Source organism: Megalobrama amblycephala, linkage group LG12 (genome assembly GCF_018812025.1).
Source record: "Megalobrama amblycephala isolate DHTTF-2021 linkage group LG12, ASM1881202v1, whole genome shotgun sequence".
NCBI classification, from domain to species: domain Eukaryota; kingdom Metazoa; phylum Chordata; class Actinopteri; order Cypriniformes; family Xenocyprididae; genus Megalobrama; species Megalobrama amblycephala.
Window position 1 is genome coordinate 22,114,287 of NC_063055.1, and position 12,657 is coordinate 22,126,943.

Genomic DNA, 12,657 nt, shown 5'->3' on the forward strand with positions numbered 1-12,657 from the left:
GTGCTGTTTCCCAATCCAATACATTGAAAAAGATTTTTCCTGCATGTCAGTTGTTTTTGTAACAAATTTAATTTCAGTGTCACATATCTTGTGTGGAAAATGAACTAGGGTGGAAAGGTGAAGAGAGGGAGAGAGAGAAGAAAAGAGACACTGATTGACAGGTGCAGTCAGGCAGCACTGATCTGTAGAGAGGGAAGCATCCCTCAGGAGAAGAGAAAGAGGATGTGGATTGAGTCTGATGATGTGAAAACGAGGGATGTAGGGATAATCTGCATTGAGGGAAGATGAGCTCGAGTATGGGTGACACCGAGAGCTTTACCATGCTTACCTGAACAAGCAGCTCCACAACAAACATACTGATACTGTACTGCCAATCATCTTCACTTCTCCAGAACAGTGACATATAGAAACGTACAATATACCAGTGTTGAGGAGTAACTTACATGTAACAGAGTTACTTAATTTCATTACAAAATATATGTAATTGTAATCTGTTACAGTTACTGAGAAAAAATGTGTAATTAAATTATAGTTACTTATGAAAATGTTAACGATTACAAAGGGGGTTACATCTGAATATTTTCACACACATACGGATTTGATTGATTTCTTTCACAAATTGCATTGACTGCTCTAAAATATGAGACACTCATGTTTCAGGAGTTTAGGACAGATTAACTGTCCCCAAAAACAATATCATATCTATTAAACTATATCTTGTTATGATTTTAAATCTGTATTTAATCTTAGAAATATCTAAGTAAAAAGAGGTGTTAAAGTCTGATTTTGTGGTGGTTGTGCATTAAAATTAAATTATTAGAATCTTAGTTCAACTGATGAAAGATTTTGAGAAGTCTGACAGTAACCAGTGTTGAGAACTACTGTAAGGTTAACCTTGTCTGGTTTAAATGAAAATAATTAACAGTTGAAAACATTCATTAGAAATTTAGAAAAGTAATCAAAAGGTAATCAAATGTAATCAGTTACATTACTTTAATAAAGTAAATGAAATAGTTACACTAAATTTTAAAAAGGGTAACTTGTAATCTGTAACGTATTACATTTCCAAAGTAACTTTCCCAACACTGAATATTACTATGCCTTATATATCAAAGAAATGATATGTTGATAAACAGAATATATTTGAACACACACACACACACACACACACACACACACACACACACACACACACACACACACACACACACACACACATACACACACACACACACACATACACACATTTGTTTTTGTGAATTGTGGGGACATTCCACAGGCGTAATGGTTTTTATACTGTACAAACCGTATTTTCTATCGCCCTACACCAACCCTACACCTAAACTACCAATCACAGAAAACTGTGCACATTTTTACTTTCTCACAAAAACTCATTCTGTATGATTTATAAGCCTTTTGAAAAATGGGGACATGGGGTAATGTCCTCATAAGTCACCCTCTCCTTGTAATACCTATGTCATACCCATGTCATTATACAAATTTGTGTCCTGATATGCCACAAAAACTTTATGCAGCTTTTGTGCATGACCACTGCCAAACTCCAAAAAGGACAAAAAACATCCTTGAAGGTGTCTAAAATGATCAAATCAAAATATGATTTGATTTGAAAATGTTTTTATTTCATTTCAAATGATTTTTAACCAATATTATAATTTTCAAATGTATCTGTATAGTGCATTTCACAATAAAAATTGTTTCAATGCAGTGTTTTTTAAGAAAATCAGAGCAATCAGAGAAACTTCCTAGAAAGATTCAACACTTTTACAAACTATCTATTTATGAATGTTTGATGCAATGAACACTTAAAAAAACACACAAAGTTATACTATGCAGATTTGTTGTTGTTGTTTTTATTATTATTATTGTTATAAATGTATTACTGTTTTACATTTTGTAAAGTATTTAAATATTCTTTAAATTTTTCCACAGACGCCATAGCACCCCCTTGAGGTCCCCAGACAACTGTTTTAAAATCTGTGCTATCTGGGTTGCTCTTATGGTACTGGAGCTTTACAGATGTGGTCCCTTTATAAAAAAATATATATATTCAAAATAATAATAATAATAATAATAATAATAATAATTTTGTGTTTCACACACACATGTTGGTATATGTGGTTTAAGGGGACTCTCCATATGGTTTTTATACTGTACAAACTGTATATTCTACCCCACTACACTAACCCTACTCCTAAACCTACCCATCAAAGAAAACTTTCTGCATTAAAAAAAAAAAAAAAAAAAAAAAAAAAAATACTGTTTAGTATTGGTTGGAATGGGGGTGAGTAAATAGCAGCAAACTTTGCTGTATAGTGGCTAAAAATAACTCTTGGGTTTGCTGAGTAATGTTTTGGAAGAGGGGAATGGGGTGTGATGGTACTGAGAGGCTTATGTTGCTAAGACGCCTGCTGGCTGGTTAACTAATTACTGAGCTCTTTTGTATCTTGAGTCAATCTGGGCTGTATTAATGCAACATGGAAGTCCCTCTGTAAGTGTTGGGCACAAACTACTTAAAAAGAGGTCATGTTTTCTAAGTACACCCTGCAGGCACAACTCCCTCCTCTCCACTCCCATGTCTCACACTCATATTGCAGGGATGCTCACAAAATATTGACACTCTGATGAAGTGTAGTTATGCCCACTGAGGAAATAAGCAACTCAATGTGACTGTATATCTCAATGCTTTTATTTTAGTAGGTTAACCTTTGAAGCTGGAACAAACAATAAACTTGAAACATTTAAAAACTCAAATACAGTGGTTTTCACTAGAGGTCATCAAGCTCAGGTTTCACTATCTTTTTCTTATAATGACAACCCGAAACCTTGTGTCTGGTGACTCATCAGTGATTCAGACATCTCTTTTTCTCCATAAAAAAACATAAACTCAAGCATTACTCAGCATCTATCCATCTATATGTCTATCTATCCATCTATATATATGTCTGTTCTGCTATCTATCTATCTATCTATCTATCTATCTATCTATCTATCTATCTATCTATCTATCTATCTATCTATCTATCTATCTATCTATCTATCTATCTATCTATCTATCTATCTATCTATCTATCTATCTATCTATCTATCTATCTATCTATCTCAGTCAAAAACACAACCCTTCTACCTTTTCAATCTCTCTGCCCTGCCTGACACTGTTCGATTTGCAAAGTTGCTTTCCACAACTCTCCATTGTCAGAGGCTCCTCTCCGAGTGCTGAATAGATGAATGGAAATGGGGAGGAAAAAAAGAAAAGGGGTCGGACATGTATCCCTAATTGGGAGTGGGAGGGAGAAAAGGTGGGCGGGGGGCACGGTTGTCTCTGCGTACAGCTGAAAGCGATATCCTTGTCTCCCCTAGCTTGCCCCACTCCCCTCTGCTCCACCCACAGGATACCTGAGAGTGAGGGTCTCTGGGGAACTGGACTAGGGGAGGCTTTCAGTGGCCATGAAAGGAGAGTGGAATAAAACACAAGAAAACTCCTGACAATATACAGTATCCCTCCCTAGAGCATGGCTCACAGCTGAAACACTATCTGTGCAGCCACTGTACAATGGGGGCAAGAGTCCCTTAATAGATGCGTGGCCTTCACAGGTGAGTGGGTGGGACAGCCAGTGCTCTCCAAGCCTGGCAGAGTTAAATGAGTTCAAGGCATTGAGAGAGACGTGAGGGGCAAGAGAGGTCCTGGCGCATGACTTCAGTTTACATGCTTTCCTTTAGGAAGAATTACAGATGTCATGGACACTTAAAGGGTTAGTTCACTTTAAAATGAAAATGACCCCAAGCTTTACTCACCCTCAAGCCATCCTGGGTGTATATGACTTTCTTTTTCTGATGAACACAATCAGAGTTATATTAATAAATATCCTGAGACATTCACAGTTTAGAATGGCAGTGAATGGGATCAGCGAGTATGAAGCTGAAGAAAGTGCATCCATCCATCGTAAACGTACTCCACACGGCTCCGGGGGGTTAATAAAGGCCTTCTGAAGCAAAGCGATGCGTTTGTGTAAGAAAAAATATCCATATTTAACAAGTTATAAAGTAAAATATCTAGCTTCTCCCTTCAGTCGCGTCAGTTACGCTTTTTTCGTAAGTTGTATACAAAAGGCATAGGACGTAACGTAAGCATTTTGAGCGTTACACTTTCTTCATAAGTTGAATACGGAAGGTGGTCTGGTGAAAGCTATATAATTTACTTTATAACTTGTTAAATATGGACATTTTTGCTTCAGAAGGCCTTTATTAACCCCCCGGAGCCGTGCGAAGTATGTTTATAATGGACGGATGCACTTTCTCGAGCTTCATACTTGTTGGTCTCGTTCACTGCCATTATCACTGCCAAAGCTTGGACGACTCAGGATATTTATTAATATAACTCTGATTGTGTTCATCAGAAAGAAGAAAGTCATACACACCTAGGATGGCTGGAGGATGAGTAAAGCTTGTGGTCATTTTCATTTTAAAGTGAACTAATCCTTTAATTTCTTATACTTTCTATATATAAATTATTTATCCCGTTTGTCTATCCCTTATCTCCTTTTAAATATGTTTTTTTTTTTTTTGTTCTTGCATGAAAATATAGTCTTTGATGCTGAATAAATAAAATATAATTTCTGATAAAAATCACAATAATTTGAACCTTCAGAGCATGGTGGACAACAGAGAACGATCAAACTATAAACATCAGCATATAATTATTAGTAATAATTACAAAGAAACTGCAAGTAACACATTGAAATAAACATGACATTTTGAAGCAGAAAGACTGAAATGCAAAACATGCTCCAATAACCTTTGTTTACAACTTCAAAAATTTATTTATATGAGCATTTGGCTTATGGGTGTATAATAATAATTTTATAGGCTTCCTATGATCATGAAGTTCATGACTGCATATCAATTCTGCATCCAGAGAAAAACCCACACAGGAGGGTCTTAGATGTGGTTTACACCACAAATCCAATCATTATCCGTGTCTCCCCTTGTAATCTATATAAGTCAAAGCATTCACCACTACTTTTAAAGAAAGAATTGCCCCTCATGTTCTGAGGTGTGACTGGAAAAAGGCCTCCAGCATTACGAGAGGCAATTTTTTGACCTCAACCATTCACTATCGCAACCTCTCGTTCATCCGAAGGGGAACGGCACGCTGGATGTAACTCAACCCATGAGGAAGTCGACAGAAAGAATAAATACCCCTACAGTTTAGGTGTTTCCTATACATATGCACACACATCCATATCCTCACAATGAATGTAACTGATGCTCAAAGGGCATTGAACGTCAATATAATTGGCCTCACCATTGTGTTCCTTTGAATGGGACGGTTACCCAAGAAGCCTCATGTTGGTGTAGGTACGTCCACTTTGAACATTTTGCAGACACAAAAGGGCAGCCACAGGAGAAACAAAGATGTGAAGAATCACCACTGCCCTTTCAGTTTCTTTTTACAACATGCTGAAAGACATTGAGATGAGGTGGACAAGGTTAGCTGACAAATGACTAATCCATCCAGTTTTTTTTCTGCAGATTATTTGTAATAAAAATGATATAGAATTAGATATGTTTCAAAAATGAATATTCCAAGTTAAGATCAAACTTGTGCAATGTTGATCACCACAAAAATTATTTTCATGCAAAAACTGGGTTACAGTAAGCCAATTACAAAATGAGTGAATGGGCCCAGTCCTTAAAGGGTTAGTTCACCCAAAAATGAAAATTCTGTCATTTATTACTCACCCTCATGCCGTTCCACACCCGTAAGACCTTCGTTAATCTTCGGAACACAAATTGTTGAAATCCGATGACTCTGTGAGACCTGCATAGGGAGCAATGACATTTCCTCTCTCAAGATCCATAAAGGTACTAAAAACATATTTAAATCAGTTCATGTGAGTACAGTGGTTCAATATTAATATTATAAAGCGACAAGAATATTTTTGGTGCACCAAAAAAACAAAACAAAATAACGACTTATATAGTGATGGCCGATTTCAAAACACTGCTTCGGGAAGCTTTGGAGCACAAATGAATCAGCGTGTCAAATCACGTGTTCGGAGCGCCAAAGTCACGGGATTTCAGCAGTTTGGGGGTTTGACACGTGATCCGAATCATGATTCAATATGCTGATTCATTGTGCTCAGAAGCTTCCTGAAGCAGTGTTTTGAAATCGGCCATCACTAAAGTCGTTATTTTGTTTTTTGGGGCACCAAAAATATTCTCGTCGCTTTATAATATTAATATTGAACCACTGTACTCACATGAACTTTAAAAAATGAAAATGAAATTTAAATATGTTTTTAGTACCTTTATGGATCTTGAGAGAGGAAGTGTCATTGCTGGCTATGGAGGCCTCACTGAGTCATCGGATTTCAACAAAAATATCTTAATTTGTGTTCCAAAGATTAACGAAGGTCTTACAGGTGTGGAACGGCATGAGGGTGAGTAATTAATGACATAATTTTCATTTTTGGGTGAACTAACCCTTTAAACACTGTTTTACACACTGTTTCAATACAAAACATAAACAATAAGTGTGTTTACATAATTTTAGTGCAAAAACGCTGCTATGCAAAATTATATCCAATTTCACAACTTTGTTGCAATGATAATGTAACACCTAAAACCTTAAATTATTAGTTCACTTTTGAAATTACCCCAAGATTTACACACCTTCAAGCCATCCTAGGTTATATGACTTTCTTCTTTCTGATGAACACAATCAGAGTTATATTAATAAATATAATGAGACATTCACAGTTTAGAATGGCAGTGAATGGGATCAGCGAGTATGAAGCTGAAGAAAGTGCATCCATCCATCATAAACGTACTCCACACAGCTCCGATGGGGTTAATAAAGGCCTTCTGAAGCGAAGCGATGCGTTTGTGTAGTTATAAAGTAAAATATATAGCTTTTGCCAGACCACCTTTTGTATTCAACTTACAAAGAAAGTAACACCTCTCGCAGTTCAAAACACTTACGCCACGTCCTACGCCTTCCCTATGCAAATTATGAAAAAAGTGTAACTGACGTCACGTCAGTTTTTCTTAAGTTGAATACAGAAGGCATATAGGATACAAATACATATAGGATGGCTTGAGGGTGAGTAAATATTTTGGGGTAATTTTCATTTCAAAGTGAACTAATCCTTTAAAATGACCATGAAAAGAACAACTATAATGCTCAAATAATTTAACAAATTTAACAGAAGAATTGGGTGCTTTTATCCAATTATAAGCTTCACATAAGTGCCTAACCTTAACTTTAAGCCAGGGTTAACCTGGAATATTCAGTTGAGTGCATCAATATCTGTTGCATATGTTCAACAGATACTTCCAATGTTCCCAAAAACTTTTTCCAACATGTGTGAACATCTTTTTTAGCACTTTTGCAAGTTAAGAGCATTATGAATAACATTATCAATGATTCCAAGAAAAATCCTGGCTATCTAGGTTACATTGATACACATCATCAGAGACTGCAGACTAGTGTTCACAGGAAGCCTATGCATTATTCATACCTCTTATTCAGCGGCTCATGTGACGTTTTCTATTATTTTCTCCCCTTGCTTAGATAACAATCTTTTTTAAAAAGACCACAAAGCTTTTTTAACCATGTAGTTGTGGTACATGCACAGGTGTATGTGTATCTGTCAACAAAGGCCTCCAATACATCACTTGACATTAATATTTTATAGAGTTGTCTCCATAAGCTTACATCCAAATGCTAACAGTTACCTGGCACGAGTCTGTCAGATCAATGCTTGTGTAAATAGCACTATGACATGTTACAGTGAATCTTTTCTCTATTTCTCATTCATTTTCTGCACTTGCATCAAAAGTTGTCTTTTTTCCTCTCTTTTGAATGCCTTGTACACCTCACCCCCACATGCCCTCTTCTCTCTTTTTCTGTCTTGCTCTATGGTTGTTGCTACAGTCTCGAAGCAGATGGAGAGTACGGCCCAGTTTTAGCTTTTGTTCCAATGTCCCCAGAGAGTCCGAGCCCTTTCCTTGGCTCCTCCTACTCCTCTTATCTCCAATGAACTTTAGGAACCACACTTTTCAACCAAGCATAGGAATGAGCATGTGCTCCTGCTGGCAGTTTACATTGTTGTACTCACTTTTTTAACACTTTACTTGTTCAGTGTGCATGCCTGATGTTCGGAAATACGTAACTACGTTGAGCCCTGAATGAAGTGGAGGATGATCTTCATGGTGGAGGTTCTTCATAACCTGTCCATCATTTTGAAGAACGGTTGAGGAACTAGGAGAGTAAAAGCAAACAATTCACCAGGACCTCACACATTTGAATTCACAGTATTAGAGTGCAAGCTGAAAAAGCCACTTCATTATGTTCTTCCTACATTTTTTTTGTCATTGTCAAATAAAAACAGTCCAATGTCTATGCTGAGCTTAGAGCTTAGTGAAGCTGGAAAAGATCCAGCCTTTTCTGTTTACATAACAAATTAAACATACCAAATAAGAAACATTATGTTGCCATAGTTTCCATAACTGTCTTAGAATTTCCATATGTTGGTTTTGTAGGTTATTATGAAGATGAAAAGCAACACAACAGCACCTTTGCGCACGAGCCTCCCAGATTCTATGAGCCCGCGCATTGCGTAAGAAATGGAGGGGGTATTTGTTTATGTTTTTCCTTCAACGCTCTACCTCAATATTTAATGAGATGTGAAACCTCAACTCAGGCAGTCTCCCAGCTGTTGTCAGGAATACTCCATGAGTAAAACGAAAAGAGACGTTGGTGATATAAGGGCACGCGACGGTCAAATGACAGTTACACAGTATATAAGTATCCAATCATGGCACGACATATGTAAAGATGGGAGTTCGATAATGTAAAAAAAAAAAAAAACAGTTCCCCATTTCGTCTCTGTAGCATAAAAGATTTCTCCTTTTTATTTATTATTTCTGAATTAAAACATGCAAAAGTTTTAGACTATAGGCACCATAAATCATCTTTCTCTTTTTGCATAATAATTATCTTTCTCTTTTAAACCACCATAGGGCTGATTGCTGATGTAGGCTAATTCGAATCAGTAAAAAGACAAACACTTAACTTATTTCACAATCTTTTATTAATAAGCGTAGGCTATTAAAAAAACAGAGTAACGAAGTAAAATATTTGTATTGATTTTAATGTGATTCAGTCATGGATGGGTTTTCCTACGTCACAGGAAAACACTTGAAACATTCCTATATAATGAGAACACTGCATAGTTTGTCAGATACAAAAATTAAGTGGATTTTTGATCGTTTTGAAGTCAGTGGGAAAAAATCTAAAAAGTGTTATAAAATTGCCTTCACGAAAGAGACCTGGTATAAAGGTAGGCTATAACTTTTTGTGCCCAATTTAATAACTATAACAATAGTCTATATATTGGAGATATAAAAAGTAGATTAGAGTGAGAGGGCTCTCTTCCTCATTTTTCCAGGCTCGTTTAAATCAGCTCTAATTGTCTGCGGCATAGCGGTCACATATTGAATGTTGCATGCAAGTGCACAGTGCACCTGTCAGTTCGACTCTGAGGGCGTACAAGTTTCTTAAAGGAGCACAACTTCATAAAACTAACAATATACCTGCAGAGCCCTTTAACAGCAGAAATGTTTAATACATTTTAAGCGTATCGAGAAAATGACGAACATTTTGGCCTTTTCCAAGGTTTTTGTTTGTGTGTGTGCGTGTGTGTGTGTGTTGAGGAGACAAACTTGACATATCGGGTGAAAGCTTTGACATTAGTTCAGCACGACTGAACCTGACAGGTCCTGTAACGATCTAAATTAGCCTATATTTTGGGAAATAAACAGACAGTCTCCGCCTTATAATAAGCTACCGTACGACGTTGTGTAAGACGAGGAATACAAACATATAGACTATATGGAAACACTACAGCCATTTCATGCTTAATAATAATATCAAATGCGCCTTAAATGCAACTTTTCACTTAGTTTGGTAAGCGTCAGTTAGGCGCGTGGTCGCGAAATTTGAGCGCGTTTGTCGTTTGAGGGATGCATGTAACAGGACGGCACAGATGGTCTCGCGGTTCACTAGAAGGTATTATGGATAAGGTTGTGAATAATTTAGCGTTCTGAGCGTGTGCATGATATTCCCTATTATTCTCGATGTTAATCTGGATAGGGATCGCAGACACACGACTCAAGTGATTGGTTAAACGCAGGGGTGGGGACACAAAAAAGCAGGTACACAGCGCCCACTTTCATTAATAATTCCTGAGCAATTCCAGTGAAGTCTTTCAAGGGAACGGACAAAAAAGTTTTGGAAAATTACTTATCCCTTCTATTCCCAAAAGGAACTCTGTCAGTAGCTTCTATAGGCTTACCGTGCGTGACTCGTGAGTGCAACACTGTTGAAAGAATAAACAAATATAATGCAGCCAACTCTTAAAATGAGCGGATCAAAATGAGCTTTTGTAATAATAGCCTAATTCACTTAGGGTAAACGAGGTTTTAAAATGACAAAGCTTTATTATTATTATATATGAAAACTTTTTTATCTGAAAAAAAGTTGTTCATGAATAATGCGCAAAGATGTTTTTTTTTAATATGTTGCCTATTTTAGAGGTCTGTAGCATTTTTTTTTTTTAAAAACAGCAACAACAACAAAAGAAGGCTATTTGTATCAGTTCCCTTTTAGTTTAAGATAATTATACGAGTTAGCGTGTTTGTGTGTGTAGCCTGCGTCAGCATGTGTACTTTGGTGCGTGCTGGCGGGCGTGTGAGCGCGTGTGTGGCAGACTCACTGAGCGAGTGTATAGTCTCTCGAGTCAGGTCCTATGGGACTCCGCTCATTGCGCTCACCAGCTGACAGCGCGTGCTTCCAGGAGGACACCCAACACCACTTGCCACGGGTCGGCCAGCAATTTTGTAAAAAATAATAAACGCTTCAATTACAGTTAAAACACATTCTTCAATAAACATGAGGTTACTCAGATAAGAAGACTATTAAAACCCTTTCATAGGCAAAATCAAATAATTCATGATGTTTGTCATGGCTCGGGGGTAGAGAAGCTGACAGTTGGCACGGGGGCAATTGGCAACATACCAGTATACATGTGCACCGCATTAAGAAAACCTTAACGTTTGTGCTAAACGTCTTTAGAGAAGTGCTTTCAAACTCTGACTAAATGAAAAGATGAACTTTGATGTAAGAATAGAATTTTACATTTTTGGCTGTTTTAGAGTGACAGCACAAAAGATCAGGTTGTTCATGCTTACATTTCGTACGAATTAATTGGTAACACTTTAGTCTATAGGGAGTTTAGTTCTCACTATTAACTAGTTGCTTATTAGCATGCATATTAGGATATTACTTATAAAGCACATATTAATGCCTTATTCTGCATGACATCTCTTAATACTCAATACCTAAACAACTACACTCTAAAAAATGCTGGGTTAAAAAACAACCCAAGTTGGGTTGAAAATGGACAAACCCAGCGATTGGGTTAAATGTTTGCTCAACGTGCTGGGCAGTTCTATTTAACCCAACTATATGGCTGCTTAAAATGAACCCAAAATAGGTTGGAAATTAAAAATCAGACACATTACTAGAGGCAACAATAATAGTCAAAGGGTGAACATTTATTAATAAGCAATTTAATAAACTTATTAATAAATGCTCATTAATTAAACATATTAATAAATGTTAATTTAGGCTATAACATACTTTGGGTTCATTTTAAGCGAGCAATACAGTCATCTTTAAACAATAGTTGAGTTAAATAAAACTACCCAGCAGGTTGGGCAAACATTTAACCCATTCGCTGGGTTAAAAACAACCCCATTTCTGGGCTTGTCCAATTTCAACCCAACTTGGGTTGTTTTTAACCCAGCATTTTTTAGAGTGTACCTTATAAGATTATGGTCCCACTTTATATTAAGTGGCCTTAACTACTATGTACTTACATCAAAAAATAAGTACAATGTACTTATTGGGTTCATATTGAATTGCAAAGCACTTTTGCTGCTATTGAGGTGGGATACGGGTAAGGTTAGGGACAGGTTTGGTGGTATGGGTAGGTTTAGGGGTAGGGGTAAGGTGTGAGGGATGGGTCAACAGTGTAATTATAAATGTAATTACAGATGTAATTACATGTAGGTGTTTTTAAAATATAAGTACAATGTAAAAATATGTATGTACACAATAAGTGCATTGTATCAAATTATTAATTTAAATGTAAGTACATAGTAGTTAAGGCCACTTAATATAAAGTGGGACCAAGATGATTAATAAGCAGTAATTAGGAGTTTATTGCGGCAAAAGTTCTAGTTAAAGTTAGTCAATGGTGAGAATTGGACCCTAATCTAAAGGTTGATCAAATAAAGCATACGAATTCATACGAAATCGCCCTTTCTCATGAGTTCGGGTTGGCTGTAAACTGACTGAAACACAGACGATAGAATTAACGTAAAAAGGACATTGACAAATATTTTGAGTAAAATTCCGATAGAAAAAAAAAAAATCAAAAACATCTTTGAAACTAACTTCAGAATGAACCAGTTAAAGAATGAAAAGATGAACTGACATTATGAGTTAATGGCATATCAGTTGAAGTTTGTTTTGTAATTGTATGTATATTGAGTGTGTTCTAGTGTTCA

The 12,657-nt window shown here is 36.5% G+C and overlaps 1 protein-coding gene across 2 annotated transcripts in view; it reads right to left on the bottom strand.

The window, feature by feature from the left end:
- Positions 1 to 4,875: 4,875 nt before the first annotated feature.
- The window catches only part of grid2 (glutamate receptor, ionotropic, delta 2), a 519,954-nt gene continuing 512,172 nt past the window's right edge, over positions 4,876 to 12,657 (bottom strand). The window contains exons 16-17 of one of the 2 annotated variants that reach the window (XR_007187436.1): positions 8,142 to 8,284; positions 4,876 to 5,478 (exon numbers count right to left, since the gene is read on the bottom strand). Coding sequence is in view for 1 of the 2 variants with exons in the window: in XM_048209694.1 (XP_048065651.1) it covers positions 8,261 to 8,284 (24 nt within the window). In the remaining variant the exon portion in view is untranslated. Of the gene's footprint in view, positions 5,479 to 7,747; positions 8,285 to 12,657 lie in introns of those variants that run through there. The other variant, XM_048209694.1, reaches the window with a different exon arrangement.